This window comes from Sinohyriopsis cumingii, chromosome 2 (genome assembly GCF_028554795.1).
Source record: "Sinohyriopsis cumingii isolate HCF-2022 chromosome 2, ASM2855479v2, whole genome shotgun sequence".
NCBI classification, from domain to species: Eukaryota; Metazoa; Mollusca; class Bivalvia; order Unionida; family Unionidae; genus Sinohyriopsis; species Sinohyriopsis cumingii.
This window is the reverse complement of record NC_142962.1, coordinates 157,513,730-157,536,451: the sequence shown is the minus strand read 5'-3', so window position 1 is coordinate 157,536,451 and position 22,722 is coordinate 157,513,730. Positions and strand designations below refer to the sequence as shown.

Below are 22,722 nucleotides of genomic sequence, written 5' to 3'. Positions count from 1 at the left end.
TTTACTTGGGGTTTTCTGGAGGGTGACATTTTTGCTTGTGGGTTCCGGGACATTCACCGAACAGACACTAACTTCGATGACTTAACGCACACCCTTTTATCTTTTTTTTGGGACTATCGCTTTGTCATAAAGGTGACAATGTTTTTCCCAAAATCACCAAGGAATCCTCCCCTTTGTTGACGCCTCTTTTTCTTGGAACGACTGTGTCTTTTCTTAGGGTAATGTCGATGCTTGGCTAAGCGCTTTGTCGGATGACGCGTCTGCCTTTGTCTCTTTCTTTTGTGGCTTCTTGGAGGTGACATCTTTTTTACAAGTTCACTGATACCCCGACTTGGTCACAGGCTCTTTTTATACTGGAACGCGTCGCCACTGATTGTCTTTACGTTTTATCAGTTTGAGGACAGGCATGACACGTCGTGCATGGGTACGCAACGGACTAAATCGAGCCAGTTCTTCCTTGGACAAATCCAGTAAACTTTGTAACATGCCCGATCTTTCTTGGACTTTGATTTTGGGAGAAGGTACTTTGTGAGCAGCAGCCACTGCCACTAAATTGGAGGGTCCTGCCACTGGGGAAGTTCTTTTGGGGGTCATCAACGGAGAAGTTCTTGGTGTGATCAACGTCTCCAAGTACTCTTCAGTTCTGGGTGTCATCAACGGAGAAGTGGATGAACGTGAGGATGCCGGAGACGCAGTCACTGCCGTGGCAGGTCGTGGTTTGCGAGTGTAAGGTTGCGTCCTGGCCGAAGTGCCTCTCTTGCGACTAGTTTTCTTCTGTGGACTTTTCTTTTTCTGGGGACTTTTTCTCTGTTTCTTTTTCTGGGGGCTTCTTTTCTTTTTCCGGGGTGGTGGTGTCTGGTAAGAGGAGGGTCCTGCCACTGGAGAAGTTATTCTTCTTGGGGACCTGGTCTTTTTCTTTTTCTTCTTGGGGCTTCGTTGGACTTTTGTCTTGGGGATAACTTTGGGGGCATTAGGATCCCATCTTAAGAGTGAGCGAATGATGACCCCTCCTAGAGTACCGCTCCCTCCAGGTTTCAAAATGATTTGTTTTTTGGTTTGAGTGTCAATGCGGGGATCGGCCAGTTGGACCAAAGCGACTTTGTTTCGATCGAAAAAGCGTTTGGTTTGATGAGGAATCTGAATGATTCCTTGGAGTAATTGACGTGCCGTCACCGTGAACCATCGTAAGACTTCTTTGAGACTAGCTTCTAAGACACGGACTCGTGTTTGTGGATCTTTTTCTCGACTGATGCCATACAAGGCACGAATCAATTTGACGGGAAGATGCGACTGAAGGGACGTCATGTTCACACTGTGTGAGACAGACGAAAAAGGGTCTGAGGTTTTTATAGATTTTTTGATGGGGAGTGAAATGAAGTCGAGGACGGAGACGTGTACAGGACAGGCCCTCCGTCTTGGCACCAGTGGTGAAACAAGTGGGTACGAAATCGCAAATCCTCGGGGGTCGTAGGTTTCAAATCGACGAGTAAATAGGCGTGTGGCGTTTGAGTGGCATCGTCGTACGCCTGAGTCAGCCAAGGCGTTCCTAACTGTTTGGCTAAGACTTGCACTTGCGATTTATCTCGAGGGCTTTTAAACAAGACCACGTAATGCGCATTGAGACTGATGGTGCGATGGGCTTTACTTTGTTGAAACAAATTTTGGGTGATGTAAATGACACTGGCATTACGGTGATGCCCTTTGCGCGTGAACCACAATTTAATTTCTTCTTCGTCTTCTCCTAACATGTCGTCGAAAATGACCAAATGGGTTTGACGGGAGTCAGAGACGATGCCGTCGTCTTCTTTAGGAATGCCTTCCACAAACACGATGGAATCGCCTTGACTTTCTCGCAAGAGGCTGTACGCCGATTGCCACTCTTTGTAACACCACACGATCCGTTGAGGGGGCCGATCGATCAAATGATGTTTATGTTCGATCAAACGTTTGACGAATTCGGTTTTGCCTGAACCGCTAGGTCCAGCAATGAGCATGTTAAAGGGATGGCGAAGATACAAAGCCTCCCAACTGGCACGATCTAAGTGTTCGTCGATGACTTTGACAGTAGAGGAAGAGGGAGCAGAGACAGTAGAGGTAGCCATGGTGTGAGAAATGTCACTTGTGACACGAAAACGAACAAGACAAGAGTTTATATACTTTTTCAGAACACGTTTATTGAATGTTTTTTTATCAAACATGAATACGAAAGACAAAAATACATAAAAGCCAAAGGCTTAAGTACAAGGATAAAAGGCACATGATAACGATGAACGTGGAATAAACACAAGTGTCTGTACAACAATCACATCTTTTGGGTAATGTTCTAACCAGTTCAACAGGGGGTAAGGTCACACAAGTGTCCTCCCGAAAGGGTCTTTCAGGTCTGTCCACGACAGTCCTGTCCTGGGTGACGGGTTCTTCTGGCACCGTCACTAACACGGGTTGAAAAGTAACTTTTTTCCTTGAACAACTCTCGTGCATACTGGGCCACTTCTTGGGTCCAAGCCTCAAAATCCCATTCTTTCCAGGCACGGACATCTGTCCAATGGGGATGTAAGTCACAAGCTACACACACATCGTCATACACGTCTTGGGTAGCTAAAAGTTGACGAATCTTTTTTTCCCGTAGAGGTCGAGAAGTATCCAGATGAAAACGCAAGGCTTTGAGCAAAAGGAGTTTTTCGTGACCATTTAAGGCCATGGAGGTGGTAAGTACTGATCGTAAAGAGTCCACAAAGAATCGGCTGGTAAACGAAATCCCAAAAAACAAGTCACTAAGACACACACCACTTGTCGTCCCAAATTGAATGGATACAGTTCTTGTAATAATCGATGGTAATGATCCACGGTTTGAATATGGTCATTGAGTTCCTTCCACGGAATCTGTTGGATGACATGTGACATAAGTCGTGGCATGGCAGCCTGTTTTTATAGTCTCTTTGTTTCGGAAACAATACACGTACTTTCTAGCCAGAGATCTTCGTTCTCCAGTAGGGAATCTAAATCTTGCATACTGTAACCGAAACTTCAGAGTTCGTTTAGAAGTTTCCTCTTCCTCTAAGTAGATTCCACGTAAAATATGTTGATAATCCTTTAACTTGTCTTCCTCAATGTATTGCTGTAGGTGAATCTCGAAAGAACCAAAATAATGAACATTTCGATCATTCACTAACTCAAAGTGTTGAACAAGGTCTGACCACTGAAACAATTTCTGACGAATCAGTTCTCTTATACCATTCAGGTACCAGTGGTTAAAGATCTGGTGACGTAACGGATGCAATTGTTCTTTACGTTTCACTTGTATTTTCACCAGCTCTCGGTAAATGCGTTCTCTCAACTCCACAGGCAAAGCACGAATGTTCTCTAGCAAAGTATCCATGAATAGGTCATACTAAATCCTCTTTGGTCTGACACAAGAAATGTACTCTTTGCACAAACATGGTTTCACTTCAGTGTCGAATTTAAATCGTTGAGTCACTAATCTACACATTACAATTCGTTCAGAAGTTTCCTCTTTCACTAAGTTGACATTGTGTTCAAGATGTTGGTAATTCGTTAACTCTTCCTCTGGAATTCGATGCAGTACGTTTACAATGATGTAGGTAGAATCGTCCATACCAAACCAATCCTTTTTAAAACTAGAGGATCGTTGATCAATGTCTGTCCGATGGAACACTTTCAATTGAATCAATCCTTGTATAGCCTTCAGGTACCAGTGGTTCAAACACCGGTGACGTAATGGATGCAATTGTTCTTTACGTTTCACTTGTATTTTGACCAGCTCTCGGTAAATGCGTTCTCTCAACTCCACAGGCAAAGCACGAATGTTCTCTTGTAAAGTATCCATGAACAGATTATTATTATGGTAAGAAGTTACTTCAATGTCTCGGTCCCACTAAGGGTAAGTAATGACAATTCGGTGACCATCGAGCATGTTCTACGTAGGCCGAATCTTGCGGTTCCCAGTGGTGAAGTGTCACATCGCAACTGAAGCACCTGACTTTATCTCCTTCGCCCAAGTAGAAAAATCCGGCTCTGGCTAATTCTTCGGGGGTCGGTCCTCCCAGATACTTTGGCCATTTTCCTTTGAACGATTGAAGACGATTTTCAAAGTCGCAGTATTCCGACAAACGCACAGGAAACGAATATTCGTTTTTCACAGGTTCGTTTCGATGAGGGTTGAGTGACATGGGTAGGAGTTTGCTCAAGGCTGGATGACATCCGTAGGGGGGTAGACGTGAAGGTGAACATTCCCCTTTAAACCCGGTAAAATGTCTAAGAGGACGAGCGGCATCACTTTCGCATCCCTCAGGTTTGACACGCACAGCATCACTTTCCATGACAGGGGCAGTGAGAATAAAGTTCCCATGATGCTTTACGGCATCGCTCAGGTCACAACGTACAGCATCGTATCCATCGCAAGGCTCACAATCGCACTCGTCTGCAAACTCCGTTACGCAATTACAATGGTAACCACATGGACAATCGCAGTTTCCTTCTGGACATTTTCCGTCGCAATGCCTGGGTCTTATCCATCCAGTATTAGTCACACTAGAGGAAGATACAACTTTTATACAATCCCCAAACTGGAACGATGTCTCTTTCAAAGTATTCATCTTGTTCGCTCGGTCTTGGTAGTCCCAATGAACTATCGATCTTGCCTAGGGTTCCTTTTTATATACAGACCAATACCGACGTGACCGTACGGTAAGGTGAAATGATTGGGAAGTCGCACTCGCTTCTGGTACACGATTTGATAAACTTTTTCCAAAGGTCGACTGACGATGTGGTGAGTGGGTAAACGTACAATCTTGTTCGGTTGGTAAGTGGTCACTTTAAAGTTTCCATCCTCTTCCGATTGCAAGGCTTCTTTCAATACCCCAAAGTTGACCACTCGACTGGTACGATGATTCAGAGTCAGTCCTTTCACTTTGCACGTCGTGTGCACTTCTCCTTGTTTGTCCCGGTATTCGTAGCCGTAATTTTTGGGACCGCCACTGACGAAACTTAAAATCTTGTCGTCGGGATGCTCGTCTGTCCAGGCTCCTAAACGGTCTCCTTCGATGTCAGGGTGCTGTTGAATCGGGTGATGGATGTAAATGCAACTGTCCGTGTCAAAGTACAGGACGCGTTCTTCTAACAGTTCTAAAGCTTCGTACAATTTTAAGCGAGCATGGGCTGTCACGTAAGCCGCAATGATGACATTTCCAAAGGGGTCGTCTTGTACAAAGTCCAGATCTTCTTCGTAATTGACTAAGATCAAATCCTCGCGAACGACGTCCACGTGTTTCATGAATTTGGTTTTGTCGTGAATCATCTGAAAGTAGCGGGAAGGTTCTGTCAAATATTCCGTCTTGGGTAAACACGGGCGTTGTGCCATTTTACCCCACAAGCAATTTAACATCACTTTGGCAAACGATCGCCTGCCTTCGTTTTTCTCGATGTGGTCTAAAGTGATGCCTTCTTGTTCGTAATATTTCTCTTTGAATTTTATTTGGTCTTCGGGAGTGTGACACCAGGAAGGATAGCCGCTGGCTTCTTGCTTCAGTTTCAAAAAGGCATCCACGTAGTCGGCGAAAATGCCTTTCTGAGTAGGGTCACCCTTGTGGTAATGTTGTGTCTTGGGAAAGTGGCAAATTTCGTACACTTCTAACAGTTGGTATCCCATGTCCAGAGCTTTGAACAATTCTACGCTGACCCAGGTTCCCGTCAAGGCCCGTTCTTCCTGGCTGTGCTGACAAGGTTGGTCTTGGTTGCACGTTTCGGCACAAGTACGGCACAAGGGAAACATCAGTTTGCCTTGACAATGGTGAGGTAAGACGGGATGGTATAGGTTCGTGGGAGGCAAAACTTTGCACTTGATCAAGCCTTCGTATTGTCGAATGTTTTTCAGGTCGATGTGTTCCGTCAGCAATTGCGGGTGCCCTACAGGAAAGCGACAATATTTGCACACGTAGGGATACAGCGAACACACGTCCAAGTATTTGATTTCTTCTCCTTTCTCTTCGTCGGCTTGGTACAGCAAACAGGTGGCATTGGTCCTTCCTCCGTACAAACTATCCCTCGGGTTCAGCGGGTCCATGAACTGGTAACTTTCCACGAGGTGTTTAAACTCGGGATCGGTTTTCAAACGGTGATCGTATTCGTGTTCCCACATTTCCACCACTTGGTATCCTTGCTGTTCTAACTTTAGGCGCCGCTGACAAGTGTCCTGGTACAAGTCTTCCATGGTTCGTTGCAAAAACTGATTTTTAGTGCCACGGTCAGGGTAACAGACGGGACATCCGTGAAATAAGCAACCGTTAAACTCGTACACGATCTTGGGGTTTTCTAAGTCCCAGCCATCGACCGAATACGTTCCGATGGTCTTTTCGCCCCCTCCGTTGCGAGCATGCTGAATCCACTTGTCTTCCTTGTCACACAAGTAATGTAACCAGCGTAAGGCTTTGACCGAGTATTGACGTTTGACAAAGTGGGTCGTTTGAGGGCTGATGACAGCCACGGTGTTTTCAGGCATGAATCGTTGGCGGTACACTAAGGAACACGCTTTGGCAATGGTGCAAGCTTCTTTCAAAGGATCGACCCCTCCGTGTTCCATGAACAGTTCTCGAAATTTTCCACAGCAACGCCGTAAAATGTCCACGTCGGAACGACAATACTTTAGCATTTCTTCCTGAAAGTCGAAAGGGTCTGAGGCGTGAGCCTGGTACCAAGCGTAGAAAGCTTCTCGTTGTTCGGTACGCATGTTGTCGGGGTCGTAATAGTGAGCCTCAGGTAAATGGGGTAGAACGGCGTGTTGATTGGCTTCCGTATTGAAAAAGTGTGGAAAGTACCCTTTAGCCATTTCTGTCATTCCAAACGTTTTAGGCATTCGACTCAAAGGCATGGCCAAGTAACTCATCGAATCTTTAAACTGTACTTGTCCCACTTGCATGAAAATGATTTTGGCTCCGTTCAAAGTGACTTTAGGACGCTCGGTGCCTTGTTCCGTATAGTACCTCAAAAGAAACTGTCCATCGTATCCGGAGAAATTGTGAGCCATCACCGTGGCATGACGATGACAATCTCCGTAACGTTCGATATCCTCTTGGCTCCACGTCTTGTCGACGGGGTCTAAGACCCATTGGGCAAAATCGGCTAACGTGTTTGGCCCCCGAAAGATTTTTTCACGTCCTCCGGGAATCTTGCTGCAGTGAGGGCAATGACTGAAGATAGGTTCTTGAATGCACTTCTCGCACGCTCGATGAGCCACGCAGAAATTAGGAATGTGAATGCCGGTCTCTTGCATGCATTCGAAATCGAAAAAGATGAAATTGCCTTTCTTCTTGTGACCGTCCTCTTTCTCTGGTGGGGGTTGGTATTTTTGCACGTAACATTGGTGTTCCAAGTCCACGATGCGGTGACAAATGTGACATTTTTTCTTTCCTGAACATACGTGTGCCTTGGTATTATTGGTACGTATGACTTGTTCACACGTAGAGCACAATCTCAGCAGTTGACAAGCGCATTTCTTCTGTGAACCTTGCGTCTTCAAATGTTGTTGGTAACAGGTTGGGCTGACAAACGTGCGCAGACAAGTTGAACAAGGCACTGGTTCTTTGCTCAGACAGGGTGAAGAGGCCAAACATCCTGTGCATTTCGATCCGCAATGCTTGTGTTGCTCTCGATTGTTATAACCATGGTCACATTTCTCACAGTAATAACTGTATCCCAGGAATCCAGTGATAGTGGTAATCGTATCGAAATGGTCATCGTGATAATAGACATGAATGTATTTTCCGTCCTTAAAGTCTTGCCCTCGAAACAATAGAGGTCCGCGCACTTCTTGAGGGTGCACTTTCAAGGTGTATCGTGGAGCTAGGACATCTTGCAATTTTTGCATCTCAGGAATGCCGCAGGGTGTGTCTTTGGGCAGTCCGGCTTGTTGTAACAGGAGTTCTGCTTCATTTCGTTGTTTGGCTCGGTCGGAACGTTGAATAGTGTCCCAGGTTCTTTTCCATTCTACCGTGTCGTTCTTGTTGGCATAGGTTCGTCCCACCACGATGGCACGGGCTAAGCACATCTGGTCATGAGGGTTGTCAATTCGGACGAGACTCTTTTTGGTGTTGCGAAGGTCGTCCACCAATAACATCTTTTTGCGTCCTGTCCCTTGAGGAGGAGAGACGTGGGTCATGTCCAGTGTGGCTTTACCATCGGTGATGTCAAACTGATCATTAGATTGTTGTACGTGTTGAATCTTGTCCATGACTTTGGAAGCAGTCAATTCTGCAGGGGTGCTAAACTCGATCCAAACAGGGGATTTCAAACCGTCGTGTTGTATGGAAAGTCTCAAGCGATCGTCTTCTTTGGGTTGACATTGTCGCTTAAGTGCAGTGAGCAGAGAATCCCACACTCCGGTGATGAACCCTTCTGCTTTCTCTAACGGCACTTCGGACTTGAAATCTTTAAACTTCACCGTGTATTTGTAAGCCGTGGTTCTAAATTTTCTAGAGGAGCGCTTTTCCGTCTCTCGAATGGAATAGTATTTTTCAGGGTTGACTAAGGGTGGTAAACTTGGTTTAGAGGTTTCAAATTCTGGTTCACTCATGTCCTCTTCAAAATCACTGGCATGAATTTGTGCCAAGATTTCAGCCCTGGTACGAGGCGATAGATCACGTTTCTGCCTCTTACTTCTTTCTTCTTCTTCTTCTTTCTTCTCGAATGAATGGGATCGTTTCATCTTGAAATCAAAAAGTCAAATGACTCAAGTTCAAACACCATAAGCTACTTTATAGTCATAGCAGACCAGCGTATATAAAAGGGTGTGTGTCTTGTCCTTTCACTATTCATTTCACTCTCAAGCCGAGCACAACGATGGAAGAGACTAACCAGATGGAACGTTTCGTCAGAGCTTTGCGAGGGGTCATTAGAAAATTCTCTTCAGACCAGCCTACGGACTACTCTCCTTCCTTTAGAGATAAAAGTCAAGATACTTGCTATATCTGTCAGAAGAAAGGGCATTGGTCTTCAGAGTGTCCAGACCGTGAAAAAAGAACAAAAACAGGGACTAAAAAAGACAAAAGTCAAGATACCTGTTATTATTGTAAAGAAAAAGGACATTGGTCTCCAGATTGCCCAAAAAAGAAACAAGAGGAGTCAGAAGAAAAGAAGGATTCTTCAGAAGAAGAGAGGAATTCTTCAGAGGAAGAGAGGGATTCTTCTGAGGAAGAAAGAAGACAGGTGAAGAAAAAGAAACAGGAGAAAAAAAGAAGAAGGGAAGAAAGCGAGGAGGAAGAAGAGGAAAAGAGTGTGACGGTGAAGAAATTGAAAAAACAGAGAGACTAAACAAGGAGAAAAGAAAAAATCAATGAACTTTTTATTAAAGTGTTGAGTTGTGAATTGTGAATTGGATTGTAAAAAATGGAGAAAAGAATAAATGAATGATATAAGGTAAGAGTCTTTGAGTTTTGATTTTAAAATAAGAAGCTACACTCACGCACTCATACACAGACACGTACTATAAGGGTAAAATGGGTGGGGTTTATTTGTGACTTATTGGCAAATTGAAATTGTATTTCTTTTCGAGAAATGTGGGTGGCCCTGAAAAGGGCCTTTTTTCTTTATGGTGCAGGGGTGAGTTTAAGCAATCAATTTTAACTGCCTTAAGCCTTTGCCACGGCCAAGGCCTACTTCTGGACTGCGTAATGATGATAATGATTGGGTTGAAATCACTAAGGGTGGTACGGTAGGCTTAGTCACAGGGTTGACGTGTTTAGCTCGGGAAGGTCGTATTCTCTTCGGTCGTGATAAAGAAGTCTGATACATTTGTTTCAGACTTCTTAACTCCGCTAAAATGTCCAACAGTACCGTGACCGTTTGATTTTCACCCTCTTGTTTCTTTGCTGCTACTTCTTCTTGCTGTTGTTTTTTTCTTACCTCTTCTTCTTCTTGTTGCTGTTGCTGTAAGAGAAAAGCCTGTTCCGCTTCCTTTTGTCGTTGTATAAATTTCTCCAATTCTTCTTTCTGTCTCTGTCTAAAATTCTCCACTTGCGGTAATGAAGAAGGTAACGAAGGTTCCGGAACAAATTCTTGCGAGGAGAGAAAATCGACAAAATCCCAATTCACCTCTTCTGAAAGTAAGTCCGGGTTCCCTTGGGCGGTCTCCCCTGCTGGTGCACCCCATTGGATCGTTTTCTGAGTTTCCGTCATGTTGAATCACTGTCGCATAGATTGACTGCACACAAGCGCTAGCGAATCTATATAGACTACGTGACGTCACAGACTGCTCTCTTCGGATTGGATGCGGGCTGACTGAATTCTGTAACGCGTGTTCGGATTGGTGAATGAACTCAATCCGTTTCAATCCTTTCTGTCCCTATAAATAAGCGCAGTTCACTGCATTGATTCACCTATTGTAGGAGCCTCAACATGTGGACCGACGTTGAATCTTCAACCCTTGTGTCAACAATGATGTTCAGGACGGACATGCTCATGTATGTCCGATCCAAGTGGACCGTTGTCCACAGGACCAGCAGCAGCCTGTGGATAAGAAGAGTCTATATAGAGAGACAAGGTTGCCTCAAGAGGACTCTGATGTACGGCCCTGCTGTAAGACGAAGTTTGAGGACAAGAAGATGTCGCAAATGCCCTTTATGTTAAGGGCATATTAACATAAACCAAAGGCCCTTTTCAGGGCCAGCCATATTTCTCGAAAAGAGATAGTCTTTGAATTGCCTACCCCTTTTTTAAAAAATTTTTTTTTAAAAAAAGAAAAAAATCCCATGTTCCATTCCCCTTGTCCCTAAACAAGCCCAAACTATTCCCCATGTTAAATTCCCCTTGTCCGTAGAGTGACCCACGATTTATCGCCATGTTAAATTCCCCTTGTCCGTAGAGTGACCCACGATTTATCGCCATGTTAATTCCCCTTGTCCGTAATCTGACCCACGATTTTTCGCCATGATAAATTTCCATTGTCCGTAATCTAACCCAGGGGGGTCTGTAATGCTAATTCCCATTGTCCGTAAAGTGCCCCCCTTAACTACTCACGGCTTCTAGTCATCTGACTTGGCAATGGCATTAGAATAAGACACGGCTTCTAGTCATCTGCCTTGGCCAGTGACATTAGAATAAGACGCGGCTTCTAGTCATCTGACTTAGCAAATGACATTAGAATAAGACACGGCTTCTAGTCGTCTGACTTGGCAATGGCATTAGAATAAAACACGGCTTCTAGTCATCTGACTTGGCCAATGGCATTAGAATAAAACACGGCTTCTGGTCATTTGACTTGGCCAATGGCATTAGAATAAGACACGGCTTCTAGTCATCTGACTTAGCAAATGGCATTAGAATAAGACACGGCTTCTAGTCATCCGACTTGGCAAATGGCATTAGAATAAGACACGGCTTCCAGTCATTTGACTTGGCAAATGGCATTAGAATAAAACACGGCTTCTAGTCATCTGACTTAGCAAATGGCATTAGAATAAGACACGGCTTCCGGTTTGTGTTTGTTGCAACATGTTAACGTAGAGACAAACGTAAAAGGTGATTAATTATGAACTGCTGCATCTCAAGAAGCGTCACTCAAATACAGCTTGGGGGGAATGTTTCAATTAAGCTGTAAACAAAGAAATTGGGTTACTTAATGCAAATTAAATGTATTGAATTTGGATATTCTGTACTGCGCATAAGTGATCAACACGAGAAAAAAGGGTCTTCAACTATAATGAGATTTTTATGTTGAAGAGCCTTTATTCCTTGTTTTACCTAAGAGTTGTAGTTATATACGAAGACGACACAGATAAAATAATTCCAATCGCTTGGAAAAGAAACTTCTGTATCACAGTTAAATCAGAATAATGCATTAAGAGATCTTTTTTGCTACCTAATGTGAAGACTGGCGGTAAAATATTTAAGAAACACACGATCACCACATTATTAGTTCTGGACACCTACGAATGGTTTGCATCGTGTTTCATGAAATGACTGACCATAAGACGAATTAGCATCCCGGTCATCTTTTCCAGTGGCGGTCATTTCAACCCGGCAGTGACTCTGGGCGTTACCTTAGCTGGAGCCATCAAACCAGTGCTTGCTTTGGGCTACTTTATTGCGCAGTTGCTTGGGGGTCTGCTTGGTGCGGCTTTCGTAAGGGTAAGATAAAGTTTTAGAGCAAGAAAACAAGCTTACTATTTTTCAAGAAAGAAATATCAAAGAGCAGCTAAAATTAGGACCAGCTTAAATTTAATGCTTATTTATTTATACTAGCAAACTTGAAATTTCAAATACACACGCGAAAGAAATGTATACACAGAAACCATACTTTCGACTGCATGCGACAAAATCAGTTGCTTTCATTGATTGTTAGATATTACATTGAGTCTTTAGAATGTTTTGTTTGTTCGTTGACGAATTAACGCTGCCTGAAGTTGATTTGTCTTTTTCTGTGTGATCCAAATTTTATTCAGTAACAACACTGCAATGCAGATCTGTTTATTTGCATAACACTGTATCGTGGATGTTTTTCTATTTTCATCACACTGTAGAGTGGATATTTTGGTATCTGCATAACACTGTAAAGTGGATATTTTTGTATTTGCATAACACTGTAGAGTGGATATTTTTCTATTTGCATTACACTATAGAGTGGATATTGTAGTGGCTGCATAACACTGTAAAGTGAATATTTTTCTACTTGCATAACACTGTAGAGCAGATATTTTTCTATTTGCATCACACTGTAAAGTGGATAGTTTTGAATTTCGATAACACTGTAGAGTGGATATTTTGGTATCTGCATAACACTGTAAAGTGGATATTTTTGTATTTGCATAACACTATGGAGTGGATATTGTGGTATCTGCATACACTGTAAAGTGAATATTTTAGTATTTGCATAACACTAAAGTGGATAGTTTTGTATTTGCATAACGCTGTACAGTTAATGTTTTTGAGTTTTCATAACGCTATAAGTGAATATTTTTGCACTTGCATAACACTTTAAAGTAGATATTTTTGGTTTTGCATAACACTGTAAATTTGATATTTTTGGTGAGATTTCGGTTTGCTGGACCGTAGAAAACATACAAGATGGTTCGGCTGTCAGATATATAAAGATGCCTATATTTGTTTTCTTCAAATATTTGCCTTTGTAAGAGATCCATGAAATTCTTTGAAAATTATATCTAGCAAAATGATCCGGTTTTAGGGTTATTGTATGTATTTTGTAGTTACAAAGTGGTAAACAAAGGTAACCTTTGTTTTTTGGATAGGGGGCAGTTCTCATCAAGGATGGAATCGTTCCTATTGTTAACAAACATTTTTTGAAAACATTTCAGGCAGTATTACCATCCGATATCTATATCAAAATTAAAGGCGGTAGTCACTCTCTAGGTAAGGGGGTCGATCCCGGCTGGGCTATCCTTGGGGAAGTGATTCTGACAACTGTACTTGTGTTCACCGTCCTTATGAGCGCCGTCAACAGGACAACCAAGTCTAACCTGGCACCACTTGCCATCGGGTTCGCAGTAGCTGTGGACATTATGTCAGGGTGTGTATGATATCTTTGTATTCGTTTTACATCATTTTTTACAATGGTAGTATCCACAATAAGAAGACTTTCTGAGTTAAGGTTTATGGTATGATGAAGGAATCCGAATTTCAATAAACGGATTTTCATCAAACATGTATGCTTGCTTAATAAACATATTTGAAAATGCTCATCCTTGATCGAGTGGGAAAAAATCGTAGCACGCTGTGCGAGGCGAAATATAAATGTTAATGAGGAGCTTAATTGTAATGAAGGAAATGACACGCCATGAATAGTAAAGACCCTTTATGACTATTTCTGTCGGACAGATCAGCCTATGTCCACACTCTGATGGAATCTTCCCTGCCCCCAAATGCGTGCGTAACAAATGTTCTTTGAGATATTTTACGAACGGAGAAATCAACTGTATTTACACAATTGGAGGAATTATTATTGTCTAAACTTTAAAATATACATAGACAAATTAGTTGAGCGCAGGCAGTCGCATCTCTTCTATCTCCATGGCGTCATTGCCTTATTCTAGTGTTTGTACTGAAGTCGCTTTAATTTTTTGACTAGGGGTCCGACTACAGGAGCCTCTATGAATCCCGCAAGAGCTCTGGGTCCGGCTATAGTATCATTTACTGCAGTGTCCGGCTCATTTGACAACCACTATGTGTGGTGGGTGGGTCCGTTGCTTGGAGGAGTTATAGCTGGCCTTTTGTACAGGTAATATTTCCATCAATTTGCTTTCTCATTTTAATTGTTATAATTGAGCCATCTGGCTATACATTTGACGTTAAGCAAAGCCATCATGATGGCGTTTTGTATTGGTGATATTTCCATAAATTGACTTCCTTATTATATTCGAACTATCGGCTATTTATTTGACATTAAGCGAAACCGTTATGCAGTTGTTTTTTTTTGTACACGTGATAATTACATAAACCGACTTTCTTATTATATTCGAACCATCTGGCTATTTATTTGACTTTAAGCGAAACCACCATGTAGTCTAAAAGAGATAAAGTTTAATGTTAGAACAATTTAATATGAGATGATGTGTTCGCTCAACTGGATGACATGTACCGTTTGATAATCGAGAATAGTAAGAATAACTGCACCACTTAAATTAATTCTCACTCTTACATGTGAATATTAGCTAGCAGTTAGCAAATATTTACAATTTAAGTTTATAATAAGCAATAAAGAAAAAGATAGTCATATCCTCCCTTTCTTTATTTCTTTTTTTCTGACTGATGTGTAAACGTTTTTTAGAACTCATGACAGAACGGTATTAGTTTCAATGTAAAGTATTACGAATATTCTATTATTGTATACCTAAAGATATTGATACTTTTGTACGCCAATAACGGTTATTTTGGCAGAGATAGCACTTTAACATTAACTTTACTCTCGAGATAATCTGAGTAATGGCAACTCACCATAAAAATAAATAAAACTAAAATTGATTGTTCGATATTCATTTCTCTTGGAATAAACATTTGAAAACATTTGAAGTTTTCTTACAGTGGTTCTTTATTAAAAAAATACAAATTGCATTTAAATAGTTCGGTTTCTATTCACTAGCAGCGGCTTATTTTACAAAGTATAGAGGTATTTATTTACCCAAGAAATCAAGGCTATTTTAACGTAATCATCAAATTACACACATTATTTTGGTAATATGATTTGCAGATATAATCTGTTTGAGACACTGATCAAATCGATATGGTTGTATGCTTGTAACGTTTCAGGTTATCAACAGTTGGACATAATGAGAACGAGCATAGTTTTAATGTTTAGCTCTACTAACCATAGCCAGAAGACTTTATGAGATGGCCTGTCGTTCGTCTGTATTGTTTGTATTTCACCGTATTTACAGGAGTAAAGCTTTCTTTGAATATCAAAGTCTCTAAAAAATAACATGTTCTATGCTACTTTTCCACACTATCGCTACTATTGTATACAACATGTACCAACGAGTTTAACAAGATGGTATGATATGGAATAAATTTTGATGTAATTTGATGTAATTTGAGTTTTTTCTCGCCTGTAAAAGTAGAGGTAACATTTTGGCACTCAGCTCAACAGCTGCGGATATATCAGCTGAGCTCTCGTTTGGAGTTTTCTGCCTAAATAACCGTTAGCTCGTGCTTTATAATTAATATGCATTGCTCTTTCAACTCTTTCAACCTGTAACCCGTAACCTATTAAGGACAAGGTATTTTTTAAAATCTTGATTAAAGTTTCAATCATTTTTGTTTTTGATCGTTTCTTCATGAAGTCGGAACATTTTGGTGGATTGTTGAGAAATGTAGACTGTAAAATTAGTAAGCAATGTTGTGTTAACTCCATGCGTCATCAACGTCTCTGACTATAAATTAAAGCCAGTGTCAACTGATAATATTATTGAAATGTTCGGATAAAATCTTCCTGGATTGTCACAAGTCCCAATCATTTGGAGGGTTCCTATAATAGTTTACCTGTCAAACTAGGAAATGAAAGTATTGCACTTTTATATCCATGTATCTAATCCCTCCCGTCCTTTGTCAAGGTCATGTGTGTGTGTGTGTGTGTGTGTGATTTAGATTTTTAACGTAGATTTAACAATTTGTCACTCACATCGCTATGATGTCTGCAGTGTGACAGTTTGTAGTGATGTCTAGCACTGGGGCATCATGCCGCAGACATGTAGCATGATGTCACATCCAGTCACATTATCCTGACACCAGGCCGACCAGTCCTAACACTAACCTCTTAATGCTGAGCGCCAAGCGAGGCAGCTGTTAGTACCATTTTTGTGAGTGTTTAATATGACTCGGCCGGGGTTTGAAACCCGCGACCTTCCGCTTCCGAGGCGGACGCTCGAACCACTAGGCCAACGGAGCGGCAAGGTCATTTGAAACTTTCGCATAACCTTTAAGTTACGTTTTCTCTATACGGTCGTAAGTCCCAAACATTGTAAGTTTATAGCACAGTAAGGAGACTTGATAATCGAGATAACTCATTGCAGTAGGATATGTACTGACCAGGTACCAGGAACATGAATAGCTTCTGTAAGGTTGGGTCACGCTTTATTGGTACAATCAAATATGTCAGTGCCAGGTATCGCTGGTCTCAGATGTTTAGTGAATACTAATACACTGTGTATGAAATGTACGATTATTTTAATATCCAGTCTGACAGTTAGGCGTTATGCAGTGCTGAATACATTTCAGGTCCCATGATTGCATGAGCTGAGATGTTGAGGTTGAGGCAAGGAAGCTTGAACATTTCAAAATTGTCAATTCGACAAGTTGCTTGTGTCTTCAGATGATTCCTCTGAAGCAGTCTAATGCCTTTAATAATAGAAATATATTCCTCTGTGCATCGAGCATCTTTATCAGTTGACCCCGTCAGAGAGCTGCTTTCCGCTCACCAATCCCAGACTAATTTCTTCTTGAACGTGGATAATATTCCACGGATTCGCGACCATCTTTAAAATGACGAAACTCTTCAAACTTATAGGTTGAGACAGAGGATTGCATTCGCAAACGTTACCCAAGTCAGCCTTGATGTATGTCGGAGTACCATTAGAGTACCCTTAGAACACAATTTGCACAGAATTGTTCGTCTTACTTGTGTTACGTCACACACATATATCTGCAGGTGTTATTTCGTCTATCAGTCGACATTGGATTTATTGACTGGTTCAGATAAAGAAAAATAACTATAACAAAATATTCAGCACCTTTCAAATGGTCATCGTAAACCCTTGAAATCCCAACTAGTTTAATTAAATTGTAAATGTGACTTCGTTTGTTTTGTAATCCAGCCTGAGTGTGTGAATGACTTTGCTTCTCTACCAACCCATGCCTTTAGTGCACACGTATTGGGAACGTTAAGTAATCACTGATAGAACTTACGATAGCAGCAAAACTTGTAATAAGTATTCAGTTTGAATATAACTTGTATTTTGTGAAATGAAGTGGAAACCATTTCTGAAATATGGTATTCAGTAAACAAGAAAGCTCATACTGCCATACAATTCTGCATATTTCGGACCTGTTTGAGAAGTGTTATACCCACTTCAGATATATTTTAATTTTGACAAAGGAGAGGGCATTCAACATGGTAGAAGCTGACAACGCTGATGGTGTCAATAATTTGACCCCAATGACCACCAGTAGTACTGTTATCTGAAGTGAAAGAACAAATATAAGTCACAATTTATGACATTTTTTGAAGTCTCATTCCTCATATTTTATTACTTATGTTGTCAATATCCTTCAGGTTTACGCAAAACAAACCTGTCCGTTGATAATTATATCAATCGAAACTGGACAATTGGTGAAGAGTGGATTTTGTTTATCGAAATACAAAGTGTTTAAATATTGCAGAATCAGTAGTGTTTGTTCTTGTTGAAATATTTGTCAGAAGTTGAAACTTTGCAGAGATTGGTATATATTAAAGCTCCAATTCCGCATTTTGTCATAAATTTCATCATTCTTCCAATCTAACTAAAGATTGGAAGGAAAAAGTAATTTGTTAAAACCCTATCTGATACCATCCGTTCTTTGAAATAATCAAGATGTTGGATTTCAACGACGTTCAGATATTCAGTATAGGAGTAAGAGGTGCCACCCCTTAATTCAGTCACCCAAGTTGCTCGTAATTCCGTTCTTTTTCGGGATTGCTCCAAAGCTAGTTATGATCTGCATTCTATAATTCCATTATTGAATAATATAATAGCAACAACATTCCCATGTGGCATTCAGATTGATTCGGGAAGGAACGAAGAGAGGCAAGCTCGCTTTTTTAAGCGGATCTAAGAAAAACAAGCGTGCGTTAGACAAAAGTAAGACGGGTGAATACTCGTAATTATATGGGGCGCTGGAATACTTTAAAGAACAAACCTGGGCTGCAAACGAACCAACCTGCTGAGGATTTCCATATTAATTAGTGAGCATACAACACGGTCTTGTAAAAATAATGTACATTAGTTATGCCTTTATAGAAAAATTATTCGTAAATGCTAGCCTGAGTACTGCATTATATCAAATGCAAAATGAGAATAACATTTCACATCAGGATCACCTACTGCATCCGACTGCGTGGTGTTATCTTCGTATGTTTGCAACAGTGACGTCATCACGTGTTGTGTTCCGGCTTTCGATTGAAATCGGTTGACCAACGGATGTCGCCGATCAACTTTGGTTTATTGGTACACATGTGAAAAGTGACAGGGTGTCTGAGTTCGAGGGAGAAATTGCATATCTCGAAATGTAATGAAACTTCGATATTATCTGGGTTTTTTTTTTTATAGGACTAATATCTTTTAATGCTTAGTATTATTCAGATGATTTGGCATATACGACGTTTTGCAAGTAACGGCGGCACTGGGATTTTAAGGGAAGCGGGAATGCACAATTTTTCAAACCTGGAGGGCAATGGCTGTTACATAAACCCGAGTTCTTGCTGCAGTCCTGGTTTTCTTTGGTCCGCTGCAATGTTTTCTTTTAGGTGTTACTGTATGGTTCTTTCTGCAATCATGGTTTTCTTTTATCCGCTGCATTGATTTCTTTTAGACGTTACTGTATGTTAGATTCTACAATTACTTTCTCCATTCCCACCTTCTAAATCTTTAGTCTTCCGTAGGATGGAATAAAGGGGTTGGTGGGTGAACAAAACGGAATATGATTATAGATCTGACACATACGATCAAAAATCAGTCCTAGCAACACCGATGAGTTGGGGTGGGAACTTGTTTTGAGCATACAAAATAATTTAGTTATTTTATATTATCTTTTAATCACCTTTTTTTCAGATGCCTGTTTGCCAGTCCAGATAAGAGATGGATAACAGGAGACCGTCCGGTTTGAATGGCTATTCTGTGACAAAATTCCTTGTGCTGTCTTGTTATTTTTGTAATGATGACAATACTGTGCTTCTATGTGCAATATTAGCACGAGACAGACACCCGCTGACAGTTATAAAGTACAGCATCATCTGATGTGTTATTAAATATCGAACATATGGTAATTTATCAAAAGAATGACTTTGGACAATTAATTAATATAAGTCATCATTCAGGAGGTAAATGTCGTTGCGATTTGACCTTAACAGAGTTCAATTCCAACAAGCTATATCCATCTCTATACATCCAATATAAATTTCCATCATCCACTCATACTTTGATGTACAGGAGAAAAATGATTTTCTACACCTTTTCTCAAACTATTTTATATTGAATTTGGAATTGGAGTTTCCGACTTTTACGGTCGCAAGAAAGACATTTACTGATGAGCTTAGATGCATTAGGTTTAGTAGTTGTCCTGCATGTTTTAAGTCTGGTGTTCTATTGCTCTGATTTACTAAGCGATTCGTGGGTATTAAATGATGTACCACTACTAAATGTATGTGACAAATATGTAGACTGGTTCACCTGAAAACGTCTTAGGCAGATTTGTGAACTGGTTGCTTTAATACTGATATAGAACTGAGAACTAATGCATGCAGTAATTTTTATAATATAATGTTTAACTTCGTTGGTATTACTGTTTTTGTTTTCTGTTATCACTATCACCTATGCCAGCAATTATGAAATATATTCCTTTTTACTGAAAATAACTGTGACTGACATACATGTGTCTATCCCTGGTATTGATAATACGCCAGTTACAACTGTGACTGACATACATGTGTCTATCCCTGGTATTGATAATACGCCAGTTACAACTGTGACTGACATATATATGTCTGTCCCTGGTATAGATAATACGCGCGTTACAAATGTGACTGACATATATGTGTCTATCCCTGGTATGGATAATACGCCAGTTACAACTGTGACTGACATACACGTGTCTATCCCTGGTATAGATAATACGCAAGTTAAAACTGTGACTGGCATAAATGTGTCTCTCCCTGATATTGAGAATACGCCTGTTACAACTATGACCGATATATATGTGTCTATCCCTGGTATAGATAATACGCCAGTTACAACTGTGGCATATACGTGTCTATCCCTGATAAACATAATACGCCAGTTACAACTGTGACATACATGTGTCTATCCCTGATATAGATAATATGCCAGTTGCAAATGTTACTGACATACATGTGTCTATCCCTTGTATAGATAACACGCCAGTTACAACTGTGACTGACATATATGTGTCTATCCCTGGTATTGATAATATGCCAGTTACAACTGTGACTGAGTTACATGTGTATCCCTGGTATAGATGATACGTCAGTTACAACACTTTAATATATTTGTGTGTGTGTTTGTTTGTTTGTTTGTATATACAAGAGAGTGAATGCTCTTCTCTGTATTATGTCGGATGCAACAAAGCAGGATATAAGATCTATATTGTCTTTCCCTGGAATAGATAATACGCCAGTTACAACTGTGACTGACATACATGTGTCTATCCCAGGTACAGATAATACACCAGTTACAACTGTGACTGACATATATGTGTCGATCCCTGGTACGGATAATACGTCAGTTACAACTGTGACTGATATACATGTGTCTATCCCTGGTATAGATACTACGCCAGTTACAACTGTGACTGACACACATGTGTCACTGGTATAGATATTACGCCAGTTACAGCTGTGACAAACATGTGTCTTTCCCAGGATAGATAATACGCCAGTTACTGTTGCAAAAACGCACAGTAAGCTTTTAGTACGATCGTATGAAAAAATAAATATATAGTTTATTTTATCTCTACTGTTGTATCCTGTGTTTACTAAACAGTCGTGATACTTTAATATATTTGTTTATGTGTGTGTGTGTTCATGTGTTTGTCTGTATATACAAGAGAGTTAATGCTCTTTTCTGGCTGATGCAACAAAGCAGGATATAAGATCTACTGAGCGTTGCGAAATATCAAACTTATTGTCAGCAGATTGTAAACATTATATGTATCGTGTAGTAGAGCTAAATGAAAACGGTTTGTATTGAAATAGTATTAAAGAACGTGGTGCAGTTCTTCATTTTACAAATCATTGTCTCTAAAATACACGAAAAAATGTCTGACAAGATAGTGATCTTTCGATAAATAGGTATAACAAAAACCTTTAGCCCGAAGCAAAATTTCATTTAAAATGGTCTTTCTTCTAGTGGACTTCTCCAAGGCGTAATCAATAAATGATGAAATCGAAGGATTCTAATGCATCTGTATAAATATGACGTCATTTTAGTGCGTTACATAATGGATAAAAAAACTATGACATTGTGGTTCATACGAACCACTAAACAATAATACAGTTTTGTATTTTTTAAGCTGAAAACAGCGCATACCGCTTGGTTTAATACTTTAATAATGGTGACCAAAAAAAACCAAAAAAAAAAAAACCAAAAAAAAAAACCAAAGTGAAATTCTGGTACAAAATATCATCGAATTCCTGCCTGAACTCCTCTGCACCCCCACCCCCAACAAACCTCTGTAAAATTGAGATGAACCTTACACTTAATATTACATTTAGAAACTGTCATAATTTTATTGTGTTGAGTGGAATAGCCGTAAAATTTTGTTTCGAGTCAATTCGACCATCTCATAAAAACAATGAATTCAACATTATCCAAATGAGTTTAATTTCAAAAGATTGAAGAAATGAAAACAGTATTCATAGTAGCCAGCAAAACGCACGGTTCGTTCAAACAGTTTTAGGCTGGCTTTTGTTTAACTACAGATGTAATTGGGATAAAGTTAAATAATACACCGTCAACAGTAATCGAGATAGTTTTGAACTTTAGGCTGAATGTAACTATAATTTGCAGCCTACAATTGACGTTTAGCGTGATCGGGAGATCCGACCACCTACAATTGACGTTAAGCGTGACCTGGAGACCCGACCACTTGCAATTGATGTTAAGTGTGACCTGGAGATCCGACCACCTACAGTTGACGTTAAGCGTGACCTGGAGACCCGACCACTTGCAATTGATGTTAAGCGTGACCTGGAGACCCGACCACCTACAATTGACGTTAAGCGTGACCTGGAGATCCGACCACCTACAATTGACGTTAAGCGTGACCTGGAGATCCGACTACTCGCAAACTAAGATTCTACAGCGTATTAACTTTGAATTTAGAATTTTACACAAAGTCGTTGTCACGATGGAAAAAATCAGCCGGGAAAAACAAAATAATACCTATCCATTGTGTAGAAAAGTAGATAATGATACCTATCCAGTGTGTAGGAAA

The 22,722-nt window shown here is 40.5% G+C and overlaps 1 protein-coding gene across 1 annotated transcript in view; it reads left to right on the top strand.

Annotated features, from left to right (window-relative positions):
- Positions 1–19,700, top strand: part of LOC149806176 (aquaporin-8-like) — a 35,333-nt gene extending 15,633 nt beyond the window's left edge. The window contains exons 2-5 of the mRNA XM_089951089.1: positions 12,012–12,138; positions 13,323–13,534; positions 14,093–14,242; positions 19,323–19,700. Coding sequence (XP_089807215.1) covers positions 12,012–12,138; positions 13,323–13,534; positions 14,093–14,242; positions 19,323–19,377 — 544 coding nt within the window. The 3' untranslated portion in view covers positions 19,378–19,700. The remainder of the gene's footprint in view (positions 1–12,011; positions 12,139–13,322; positions 13,535–14,092; positions 14,243–19,322) is intronic.
- The last annotated feature ends 3,022 nt before the right edge of the window (positions 19,701–22,722 follow it).